This window comes from Urocampus carinirostris, chromosome 15 (assembly GCF_059441175.1).
Source record: "Urocampus carinirostris isolate Australia breed hairy pipefish chromosome 15, RoL_Ucar_1.0, whole genome shotgun sequence".
Classification (NCBI taxonomy): domain Eukaryota; kingdom Metazoa; phylum Chordata; class Actinopteri; order Syngnathiformes; family Syngnathidae; genus Urocampus; species Urocampus carinirostris.
This window is the reverse complement of record NC_142363.1, coordinates 9,275,367-9,287,707: the sequence shown is the minus strand read 5'-3', so window position 1 is coordinate 9,287,707 and position 12,341 is coordinate 9,275,367. Positions and strand designations below refer to the sequence as shown.

Here is a 12,341-nt window from a genome sequence, read left to right as displayed (position 1 = left end):
CACGCGGGTAGGACGCGAAATTTTAGCGGTTAATCGCGGGTGGAGCACGGTCATAGCACGTTTGTTCTGCGCCTGTATCGCGGTGTTATCACGTGCATTAGCGTGTGTACCGCGTGTTAGCACAGTCAAACGCGATGCAGCCCCGGTTACCCGCGATAAGGACGCGGAAAAGTCTCCGGTGTCTGTTTCGCGGGCATACCACGGGTAAACAGCGGGTTTAGCCATTTTTGCACATTTTCCACCGCGTCTGGTTCACGGGCAGAAACTTCTGGCCGTGATTCAGCTGCGATACGCCCATGAAAGACTGTGTGACTGGGCCTTTATGAGAGTAAAGGAGCATAATAGGTTAAATGTCTTTGAAATCAGATGTTTGTGTAGTATGTGTGGAGTGACATGACTGGATAGGTTAAGGAATGAGGAAGTAAGGAGAAGAACTGGTGTGGTGAGAGAGCTTGTTTAGAGGGTTGATGAAAATGCACTGCCATGGTTTGGACATATGGAAAAAATGGATGAAGGCTGTTTTGACTAAGCGAGTATGTAGTGCAGAAGAAGTGGGACATATAATGAGAGGAAGGCCCAAATATGGTGGTGTGGATGGGGTGAAACATGCTCTGGATGTGAGGTTGGTCAATTTATTGGATGCAGCATTGTGTCCTAGGGATAGATGTGAGTGACGAGGGATAGTAAAGAATGACTGATATCGATGCATATGATGTGGAGGGGGTAAACCAGTGTATGCTGTCGATTCTCTCTGTTTATGAAATATTGCATGGCACAGCAACTCGCCTTTTGTTGTGCTGTGGGCTGCTTAATGTTCGTGTCAGGTTGGGAAAAGTGAAAGGGAATAAATGTTCTCTACTCTACCCAGCTCCCATAAGGACCCAATGGCATTTGTATGTAGATAGATGGATAAAAGAGCTTCAAAACATGAAACAATGGCATATTAAAATTAGGTTACCGCACAATAAACATAAACCGAGAGGCACAAAATGTAAAAAAAAACAAAAAACAAAGAATTAAGGAAATAATAAAAATATTCGTTTACCTTTTAACTGGCCCTTTTTATTTTCAGTTCCTTATGCCGGGAAAAGGATACGAGGGGCATGCCAGGATTCACGCTTACGTATCGGGAGCCAGGTAGAATAGAACTCTGGGAGTGGAGAATGCCACGCGTCATGTACTGTGTATTACCCCGAAGATGAAATTATAATATCTCATCTCATCTCATCAGCTGCACCGCTTATCCTCAGTAGGGTTGCGGGGAAATTATAATACAACAAAGATAATTTTAAAACACATAACTTCACTAAATTGGCACAAAATTGCCCAATTCCCTAATAACTTTTCTTCAAGTATTATATGCATCAAAACTTTAGTCTCGCGGCAATTTTGATCTGGTCACAATAGCAACAAATGTACTGCTCCACTGGGGGGCAGTAATATACAGCAACTCAAGACAAAGAAAACCCTGTATCAATTGGAGGTGCGCACTTCTGTCTTCAAGGGCCCTATGGCGATGTCCTGCATGATTTTGGAGGTTTTTCGTCTCCAACTGAGGTGATACAAATTATTAGCTCGTTTTCAAGTTGGTAGGGGTTTCTTTAACGATCGTGGTGATTTAAATTACCTGTATTGGAGCAGAGAATGTACAAAAATCATGCAGGAAATGAGGCCCTCGGGGACCAAAGTGTCCACCTCTGGTATAAATGTTAAGAACATATTTGATCAACACGTTATTTTGATCATTATGTGCTCAATATCCTTTCAATAGCAAAAGTGTTTTTATTTTATTATTACAAGAAAATATGCTGTTAAAATCACAGGAATCAATGTCAAATTAATCTTTTGTTTACATATTGGGTTAGAAAAAATTGTGATCTAATTCCGCCAAAATACGTGTTTATGGTTTGATTAATTGTAGTAAATAAATAATTGACACTGCCCTTTTTTGAGATTATTTTTGTAAGTTTATTCCTCAATATACCTATCCCACTAAAGATGTATTTTACTCTTGTTCTATTGACCCTTTGCACTTTACGTCACATTGCCTTTCCAGGCAGAATAAGCGCCATGAGAGATGGCAAGAAGCACCCTAGCAGACAGCACTCGAATAAGCATTTGAGTTAAAACAAATATTAATAACCACGACAGAAGAATATAACCACGACTTTTTACGATTTATTGCTTTGCGTTGGGCTTTGCCAATCAGCAGGGTTCTGGACCCAATTTGGAATTCTATTGTATCTGTTTTTAAGACAGAAGATGGCTGTCACGAGGCGTGGTGGGGTCGAAGGAGTGATCGGACCAGAACGGAGGCAGGAAGGGAGAACTCAATTGCGTAACGATCCAAAAACTTTTATTCACAAAAAATAAAAGTCGCCCAATACTCCGGGACCAAAACAGAACAATACAGAGTTCCTCCGGCACGAACTCAACAGGACAAGGCATAACCGACGGAAAATGTTTAAACCTAAAACAGGACAAGGCATAACAGACCTGGGGTTGTGTAATGAGCCAGCGCCCGCCAAACCCAAAATCCAGCCTTAAATAGCAGACCAGCAATCAGCTGATCTGCTGCAGCTGAGTTCGGGGGCGCGGCAGGGTTGGGGGGGGGGCGGCAGGCAAACTGGACCGGCAAACACGAGGACAGACAGGGAATCAGAACCGGCAAACACAGAGGACAGACAGGGAATCAGAACCGGCAAACACAGAGGACAGACAGGGAATCAGAACCGGCAAACACAGAGGACAGACAAAATTGGCAAAAACAGGCGAGAGTCAACATCAGAACCGGCAAAACAGGAGAGAGTCAAAATCAGAACCGGCAAAACAGGAGAGAGTCAAAATCAGAACCGGCAAAACCGGAGCAGCAGAGTCGGACTGGCAGGCAGCGGAGTCGGACTGGCAGGCAGCTGAGTCGGACTGGCAGGCAGCTGAGTCGGAGTCGGGCTGGCAGGCAGCTGAGTCGGAGTCGGACTGGCAGGCAGCTGAGTCGGAGTCGGACTGGCAGGCAGCTGAGTCGGAGTCGGACTGGCAGGCAGCAGAGACGGAGTCGGACTGGCAGGCAGCAGAGACGGAGTCGGACTGGCAGGCAGCAGAGACGGAGTCGGACTGGCACGCAGGGGAGACTGAATAGCAGGCAATCGGCACGGGAGTCGGGCAGGCAGGCATTAGAGTCGAACAGGCAAGCGTCAATTCCTCCCGGGACCCCATTCGAGGCACAGCAATGGCCACGACGGGCGGGGCCGTGGTTCGAACGGGCAGGGAGTCGAAGTCGGACTCAGTGGGCGCTTGCCAAGCTGCGTTCTCCAGGTCTCCCCAAATCGCGCTGGGATCGTTCGCTGAGTTCTTGTCGTGGCTGGCTCATTCTGTCACGAGGCGTGGTGGGGTCGAAGGAGTGATCGGACCAGAACAGAGGCAGGAGGCAGGAAGGGAGAACTCAATTGCGTAACGATCCAAAAACTTTTATTCACAAAAAATAAAAGTCGCCCAATACTCCGGGACCAAAACAGAACAATACAGAGTTCCTCCGGCACGAACTCAACAGGACAAGGCATAACCGACGGAAAATGTTTAAACCTAAAACAGGACAAGGCATAACAGACCTGGGGTTGTGTAATGAGCCAGCGCCCGCCAAACCCAAAATCCAGCCTTAAATAGCAGACCAGCAATCAGCTGATCTGCTGCAGCTGAGTTCGGGGGCGCGGCAGACTGGTAGCCATGGCGACCGTGACAATGGCAATGTTTATCTTCAAATCAAATGGAAGGGCTCCCAACCCTCAAATTAGTCCAGGATTTGCAGCGAGCATTTTTTTTTTTACAAAGTACGTTTGATGTATTTCTTAGCAGTTTTATGTAACCTAGGTACAAGTTACAACAAACACACTCAATAAAATAAATTAGCTAGTGCTAACTAGCTAATATTAGTGGCCCACTGTTGCAATTTCTTACTACATCGACGAACAGATTTTTCGAATATCACATCTATTGAAAACTGTTATTTGCTTGTGATGCATTAAATATTTATGTCTATGGTCAAAAGTTTGAAAGTATTATTTTTCTCATCTGTTGTTGATAAGGGAAAGAAGCCATATTGGTTTGAGAGTCCAGGTTGCAAACCTGACCACTCAAGGAGCGCGTCGCCTATGAATGGTACGCTGTGTAACGACTTCTTCGGACAATTATACGCTGCCATTACAGAAGCAAGACACGACTCTTGTCTTTTCTTTACCCCAAAAAAAAAACAGGTTCGTAAAATGTTTAACACAACTACAATTTAGTCACAAGGATTGTGGGGAATTTTTGGAATGTGTAAATTGAATCTTTGTTTGGAAAATCGCCAGGTGATCTGTTTGAGGGGCAAAACAAGGCTCTTTACGTTTTTTTGTAAAAACCATAAAATGGCGGTCTGGCGACTATTTTGTAATGTTTTGTATGGCTCCTTCCAGATTTTTTCAATAAGCGAATTTAGCTTAAAATTTAATACAAGTTTTGCTTATGTGTTTTCGCCTAGGTTTATGTAATTTCCTGAAGGTTAAACAAGAGTACTTAACATGTTTTTTGGTCAATTGTTTTTGTGTGTAAATGTGATATTCTTTAATGATTTATTGAGACAATTATAAGCTTCCATCACAGAAACAAGACACGACTTCTGTCTTCTTCACCCTAAAGAAAACAGATAAAAAGTAGCTTTTGGATACCGGCTACTCCGTGTGAGGCCTGAAACATGCTCTACCATAAAGCTTATCATGCAGGAATGAACTGCCAAATTACCAATGGATAAAACGGTAAGCATATGTTCAGAGGATAAAGCATCGTTTCGCCAAAATAAATATTATTATGCATTTGTCGGAAAAGCAAAGCACAGTCATGCGTACCAGCTACGAAGAACTGGCAAGCATCCAAACTTGTAGACACTTTTAGATCAGCACTGGTGTATGGGGATACTCAGTTTACAGTATAAAAGTACAGATTATGTGGACTGAAGTCAGGCAGACTGGATGATTCGGTCAGATGTAAGAATATGTTAGGAGGAAGACTGTATGGGCCGGTAGCTAGCATTGCTAATGCTATCCTCAGTTTTCTAATAGTGCTCTTTGTGGTTTCTGACAAGGTGAGCCACATCATCTGACAGCTGCACAATATTCATTTGACTAGTCGTTGCCAACGGTGTTGAATAATATTGCGTTTTTGTGGTCGTTGTCTACCGTTTACTGGCCTCGTCCACTGTGTACGACTGTTTACTACCGTCTGTCACGGTGTCGTCACTTGGTTAGGTCACGTGTGTGCAAGGGTCAATATGAGGTTGTTCTCATACATTCATCGTCAATCTTTGCCACCTCAACTTCACGGCACGTACATTTTTCTTTCCTTTTGTTTTTGTTCCACTACTTTTCAAAATTAATTACACGTACCAGAGCTGTCAAATATCAAAAATCACATTTCAGCGTGGATAAAGATAATTTTCAACCAGTGTACTGTAAAGTCAAAAGCTAAAACAATGAATGAATCTGAAAACCCAAATCATTTATTTCATTTTTTATTTTTCTTACCTTCATCAAAATAAATATCAAAGTGAAACACATTCACCAAATAGAATGACCTTACAATTTTTCATATAAATACAAGATGTAATAAATGACTTGCATCGTAAGGAGTATAGTTTTGTTTGTGCATAAGTATGACTATGTCTGTATGAGAGTATAGTTGTGCATGTGCGAGAGTATACCAACATATGCGAGAGCAATTATGATTTACTTCTCAAACGGCCTCTCATAGTTTGCTCATGCTTCGGAATAATATAAGTATGGACTTTCGGTCTGAATATACAGCCACAGCTCTGCCCCAGGGTGTGTTGATGTCACAATAATGCACAATAATGCTTTAAATATTTTACCCCTTAAGAAAAAAAAATAATTTATTTAAAAGGAATTAGCTCTAACACTCGAATTTGTAATCAGGTGATCAACAACATAAATGTTAAATACTGAATGGTGATTGCAACCAATGGGTTTGTGTTTTTTTTTTGTGTTTGACGGATGTTTTTCTGTGCATAGCAAATAAAAAAGTACATAATTACCTAATATACTTCATTGGCAACTATGGAAAATAGTGGAAAATTGCCCAATGCTAAATATGACCGGTGCATTGTATAAGTGAAACTAAATGCTATCTATGTCCAAAAACACATTTCAAATAAAATTCCAATACTGCTAAACAGGTTATGGACATATTTTTGACACAGCTTTATACCTACTGAACTAAAATATAAACAACAGCTGTTGTTTTTGTTAGCATTTTTGTAAGCCAGAACAAAAAATATAAAACGGATACCATCCACCTGGTTATTTGTCACAACATTGCATAACCAAATTCTTCACAAGCTTTGATAAATTAGATAAATTGCACACTACAGTAAATATCTGAAAAGTAATTAGGAAAGAGACATTTTTGTATGTACAGTGCCTCGTGAAAGTCTTGCCCTCACGAAACATTTTTGTTCAGGCAACTTAAAGCTAAAAACTGAAAATACAATTTTAAAAATCAACAACATGTGGGACACATTGGTGACGTGGAACCAAATTATTCCAACATTTTATATAATATTTGCAACAACAAGTAGGTAGGTGTGGCAAAATATAGTTCTGTTTTCTTCAGTTCAACCAACTGACTCCAGAAGTTCCCTGATGACTTTTGAATGATCCAATGTCAACCTAAATGACTAACAATGGCAAACAGAGTCCTCCTGTGTGTCATTAAGTCTCACTTTAAATGCACCTGCTCTGTCATGTGCTCAGAGAACAGACAGCACTTTTTAGACAAAAGAACACACCAGCCACTTAGGGGATATAATTACATAAAAGTTCAAAGCAGGAATGGGATACAAAAAGATTTTGCAATGTTTACACATCTTCTGGAGCACGGTCCAAGCAATAATATCAAATTAAGGAGAGCATACAACCACTGCAAAACTCTCAAGATCTGGCCGTCCTTCTAAACCTTCAGTCCAAACAAGGAAAAAACTAATCAGAGAAGCAACCAAGAGATTCATGATCAACTATTAGTCATACTCTGGATAAATCTGCCCTTTATGGAAAAGTGGCAAAAAGAAAGCCCTTTCTAAAAGGATCCCATTGTCATGATTACCCAAGTGAAGCCACCTGGGGTAATCATGTGGCACGCTGGAATGTGCTTCCTGATTGGTTAATGCTCCCTTTTTAAACGCGTTACGCGGAGAACTCTTTGTCGGAGGATTACTTTTTACCCCGTTTGACTCGCCTGATTTCCCCGTGTCTTTTTACTTGTTTACCTGATTCTGCATGCCTCCGATCCGACCTGCTTCCGTTCCACGCTACGATCTTCTCTTCAGTCCCGGTAAACTCGACCTGCTTCCGTCCCACGCTACGACTGGCTACGTGTCCCGAAGCTGTCTTCACGGCGTTGCTGCTGACGTTCGACGGTCATCGCGTCTCCCGCTAACCCTGTACGCTTCCCCCAAATAAAGAATTGTACGAACGCTCTGGGGTCTCCTGCTCTGTTCTGGTCACCCCTGACACCCATAAAAGGCCTACTTGGTATTTGCGAGAAGCCACATAAGAGAAACAAATAGGATGTAGAACAAGGCTCTGGTAAAATGAGACAAAAATTGAACTTTCTTGGCTGAAAGGCAAAGTGTTACATTTGGCGTAAGAGTAACACTTCACATCACCCTGCAGAAACATCATCCCCACTGTCAAACATGGTAGTGGAAGCATCATGCCCTGAGGTTGCTTTCCTTTAGCAGGTACTGTAAAGATCGTTAGAGTTGATGGGAAGATGGATGGAGCCAAATACAGGGCGAATCTGGTATAAAATCTGTTGGAAAATCTGCAGCTGACCTGATAATGGGGCACATGTTCACCTTCCAACCGGACAACGACCCTAAACAATAAATTAATTTACAATATAATTTTTCAAAACTGACAATATAAAGGTGTTAGCATGGCCAAGCTTTACTTCCAAATCCTCTCACATTTAGTGACCCTATAACTAAGGTTTGCGAGACCTTTGGGTCTCCCGCCCCCCTTTCTTTGCCTTGCTGTCTCTTGGGGAGTAGAGATAGAGAGGAGAGGATCCCCAGTCCCCTTGCTCCATCCACTTTAGTCGCCTCTTACGACACACAGCGGACCATGGTGGGAGAATTCTCTGACCTCTCACGAGGAGAGTGCCCCTCACCACAGGGAAGTAGTCTTGGAACTGAGCAAGCGTGTGGATAAGAGAGTACTCGGTTGGTTTGGACACATGGAGAGGATGCATGAGGAGCGAATGTTGAATAGGATCTACAGAGCAGAAGTCAATGGAAGGAGACCAAGAGGAAGTCCGCGATTGACGTGGATGGATGGTGTTATGAGTGCACTGCAGGAAAGAGGTCTAAATATAATGGAAGCTAGAGCTCTTGTTGGTGATAGGAAGGAGTGGAGAGGTGTTGTGAAAGGATAGTGGATTTTGGACGCGTTCTTAAGGATGGGCTGGGCACCTGTATGATGCGGCAGGGGTAAACCAGTGAAAGCTGTCGGGCCCTGCTGTTGAACCAAAGAGTGTGTTGTGTCACCCTGACCCGAGTGACATGGCCGCTTTCTGGTGTCCCATTTCATCTCGAGGGACGAAAGCATGACCAACTTAGGTGCCGAGGTGCCTAACTTGTTTAGGTGTTTGGGCAATTGGGTTGGCCAGGGTCCAAACATTTTTGTGTGTGTTTTTTTGGTATTTTTTTTCCCCTTTTATTTTCTTTGTTATGTGTTTGTCTTGCTGTCGGTCACCCCTCTTGAGGGATATGACCAAGTTAGATAGATAGATAGATAGATAGATAGATAGATAGATAGATAGATAAAATGGCCAAGCCAAAGTCCAGGCATCAATCTTATAGAACACAATCTCAATTGGAATGGTTTAATACTACCAATATAAAGGCGTTAGAATGGCCAAGCCAAAGTCCAGACCTCAATCCCATTTGTGAAAATGTCTGAAAAATGCTTTACATAAACGATCACCATCAAACCTTAAATAACTCGAGCTGGTTTGTCAGAAAAAATGGGCAAATATTCATGTTTCAAGATGTGCATAAGACCTGTGGCAAAATGAGGTTGTCAAAGTATTGACTCGAAGGTGGCAAATATTTTTGCAACGCCTACTTTTCTATTTTCTATTTGTTAGTTCAATCTAAAATGATCAATACATTTGGTTATTTTTCACCATTGTGTCGCACATGTTGTTTATTTTTAAGAAAATATTTTGAATTTTTTAATCTATATTTTTGAAGCCTGAAATATGGCATTATCTCAAAGTGTTACTGGGGGCCAACACTTTTGCAAGGCACTGTACATTAAATTCAAAGTCCACCTCAAATATGAGAGGTAAGACCAATTGTTGCATTTATTAAGGGTGGGCAGAACAATCAAAATATTCATGCTATTAATACTCAGCAAGTACTTACAATACTATTGTTTTGGTATCAATACTTTCTTCCTATTTTGATTATCAGTATACTAATGTTGTTCGTGGGTTATAAGATTTTTCATACATTAAAATTTTTAAAATTGATTCTATTGTGTTTACACTTTACTTGCACTATCGATAATAACCTGTAGTTTCTTGTTTCGGATCGATACCAAAATTCATAGTATTGCCCACCCCTATCGTTTATATCTTTGTTCAATAAACAGAAAGGTCGAATACTAATTTTTCCATATGCAAAAATCATTGTCCTACAGAGATGTTGTGTTCATTACTGGTCCAGTTTAGATGCGAGTCTCTCCCTGTTGTTGTTGTTGACAGTCTCTTGTCGCCGATGTTTTTTGCGTAACATTTTTGAACGATCTTTTTCGAATACCTCACCGGAACGGAGTGCTGACACCAAGTCATCAAATTCACCCCCTTCCTCTCCCTCCACATTTATATGAGTTTTCTTTGCCCTCAGCTCCCGATCTTTCTTCATCTGGAGAAAAGAAAAAGACATATATTAAACACGCACAGTGACCTTGTAAAATGCAGAATTTAAAAGGGTGTTAAATGTATAGCGTGCGATGAAGATAGAGATTATCGATACTGAGAAAGCACTTGTAGGGGACAATACTATTGTCCTGATATCAAAACGTTACTCCTCCACTAATCTCCTCAAAGTGCCGCTCCTCTACTTAAATGGTACATCCCTTCTCTTTCACCTAGCACCCTTGGCCACACCAAATTTATGGCTGTGTGTGTGACTGACAGCAGGCATGCTTTTAGCACTCCTTCCAACCTGGCCTGCTGCTTCATCCTGCCTGCCAGGTAGAAGAGAGGACCAAATCACTGCGCTGGCCCCTACTAGAAGCTAAACATGACAGAGGCAAACAAAAAGCACAACGCGGTGTGGAGATTTTTTTGAATTTAAACTACAGAAAGGAAAACGCCAGATGTAATTTGTGTGGTAATGTGTGCACTTCTGTGTCAACACCACATATTTACATAAAGTCATGACTGAGGGCAACAAGTTGCAACCAAAAATGTAAACATGTTACTGTTCCTGAACAAAACCTTTAACTCCGTTGTCAATACGGCATCAGAGCCAGCGTGAGACAATCTGCACTTAATTTGCATTACTGACTTTATTTTCAAAATATTGTGCAACGGAAAGTGGTTTAGCTCTCCAAGTGTTATACAGGACGGCACCTGCAGTTTCAAATTTTTCCACTGGATGTTGCGAGCAAACAACTCACTTCAGGTAAGCAAGTCAGGGCGAGGCAGGCATTTGAATCTGAATTGGCGCCAAAGCAATCATTAAATAGTTCTGAACAGTTCCCTACAGCTTCTCACAACATTTTTCACACTTTGTCACAGGCAAACTTTATTTTTATGTGTTGTAAATTGAAGAACTCAAAAATATCAACCATACTTCAGGAGCAAAGGTTGGGCAACCCGGCTTTTGAGCGCCGCATGTCCTGCATGTTTTTGGAGGCTCCTCTTCTTTAATTAAGGTGATAGAAATCATCAGCTCGATATCAAGCTGGCAGGAGCTTGTTAATGATCCTGGTATTTGGTATTACCTGAGTTGAAGAAGAGAGACCTACAAAAACATGCAGGTCATGCGGCCCTCGAAGACCGGGTTCCCAGCCACTGTTCTAGAGTGAAAATGCAAGCCTAGTCCTTCCTTCTTTGAGGCGCAATGAGACTTGGTCTATTTATGACGTGACTCGCCGAGTGTTTGAAACGAATGAGGCATAATTCATTTGTATCTGTCATTTTCGTAATCTCCAGAGCAGGTGCGAGCGAGTAATGCCTAATGCAATCGTTCTGGGAACTGATGACACCCTTCTGCCCTCCCTGTGCATATTTCTGAACACGCGCCGCAGCGGCAAAAAATGCGGTGTGAACAGTTGTCCTGTGGATTCCATGTGGCATTAGCTTTAAAGTGCTACAGCGTGATAACAGCAGTGCTGACACTTTATGAAAGTATGATTTGCGTTTGCAGGTTTCGTTATGCGGTTGATAGTTTTGCGAGCCAGCTAGTATAACTTCCACCGATCAGTGAATTCATGATAGCATACTGCTTTTCTACCAGACTAAGATGGAAATATCCTTCATTCTGCTCGCCTTTGGTTGTACTTTCGTTAGTGTCACTAATAATGAAAGCATTATACATTTTCATTACCAAACGCTACCGAGTTTGGTGTTGTGATCAATGACCACCATCTATTTTAACATATATAATTCAGTCCAAATATTTGGATTACAAGGCATCTCAGGCATGGAGCAAAAACACTATTGGTTTTCAGACATCTAACTAGTTAGAAACTCATTGTTTTGTTTAAATGATAACTTTACCGACACTACCAAGTTCTTTATTAGTACACATAGTTTTGATAGTTGCTCAAAAGAGCATCTATATGTTAGTAGTCAATGACATCAAGATCTTGATAACACGTTACCGCCAATACTACTCAAGGCACATGACTTATTCAAAGCCAAATTGTCCTTTTTTGATGAGGCCCAATTCAGTATCAGGCTGTGAAATGCAGAATACAAAATATAATTTATCCAAAGCAGTTATCATACTGTAGATTAGGCAGAAAACAACATCTGGCTGTACAATTGTAGAGTGATGCCTTGCTACTTATATGCACCAATACACCCCTCCCCCAGTTGCAGACAACAAGGAGGACTTAGGCCCCTAGGATTATCTGATTACCAACACAAGCTACAGTAAAGATGTCAAAAAGAAGAAACTATGCCCCTCTTTTATTGGAGTAACAATGCCCTTTGTTGAAAGGAACTATGCCCGTCTTTCTATGCCCCTGTTCGACAGAACTATGCCACTTTTCCAAGTC

At 41.8% G+C, this 12,341-nt stretch overlaps 1 protein-coding gene across 1 annotated transcript in view; it reads right to left on the bottom strand.

Annotated features, from left to right (window-relative positions):
• Nucleotides 1-5,553: 5,553 nt before the first annotated feature.
• The window catches only part of LOC148351486 (disheveled-associated activator of morphogenesis 1-like), a 52,000-nt gene continuing 45,212 nt past the window's right edge, over nucleotides 5,554-12,341 (bottom strand). The window contains exon 26 of the mRNA XM_088354321.1: nucleotides 5,554-9,973. Coding sequence (XP_088210447.1) covers nucleotides 9,764-9,973 — 210 coding nt within the window. The 3' untranslated portion in view covers nucleotides 5,554-9,763. The remainder of the gene's footprint in view (nucleotides 9,974-12,341) is intronic.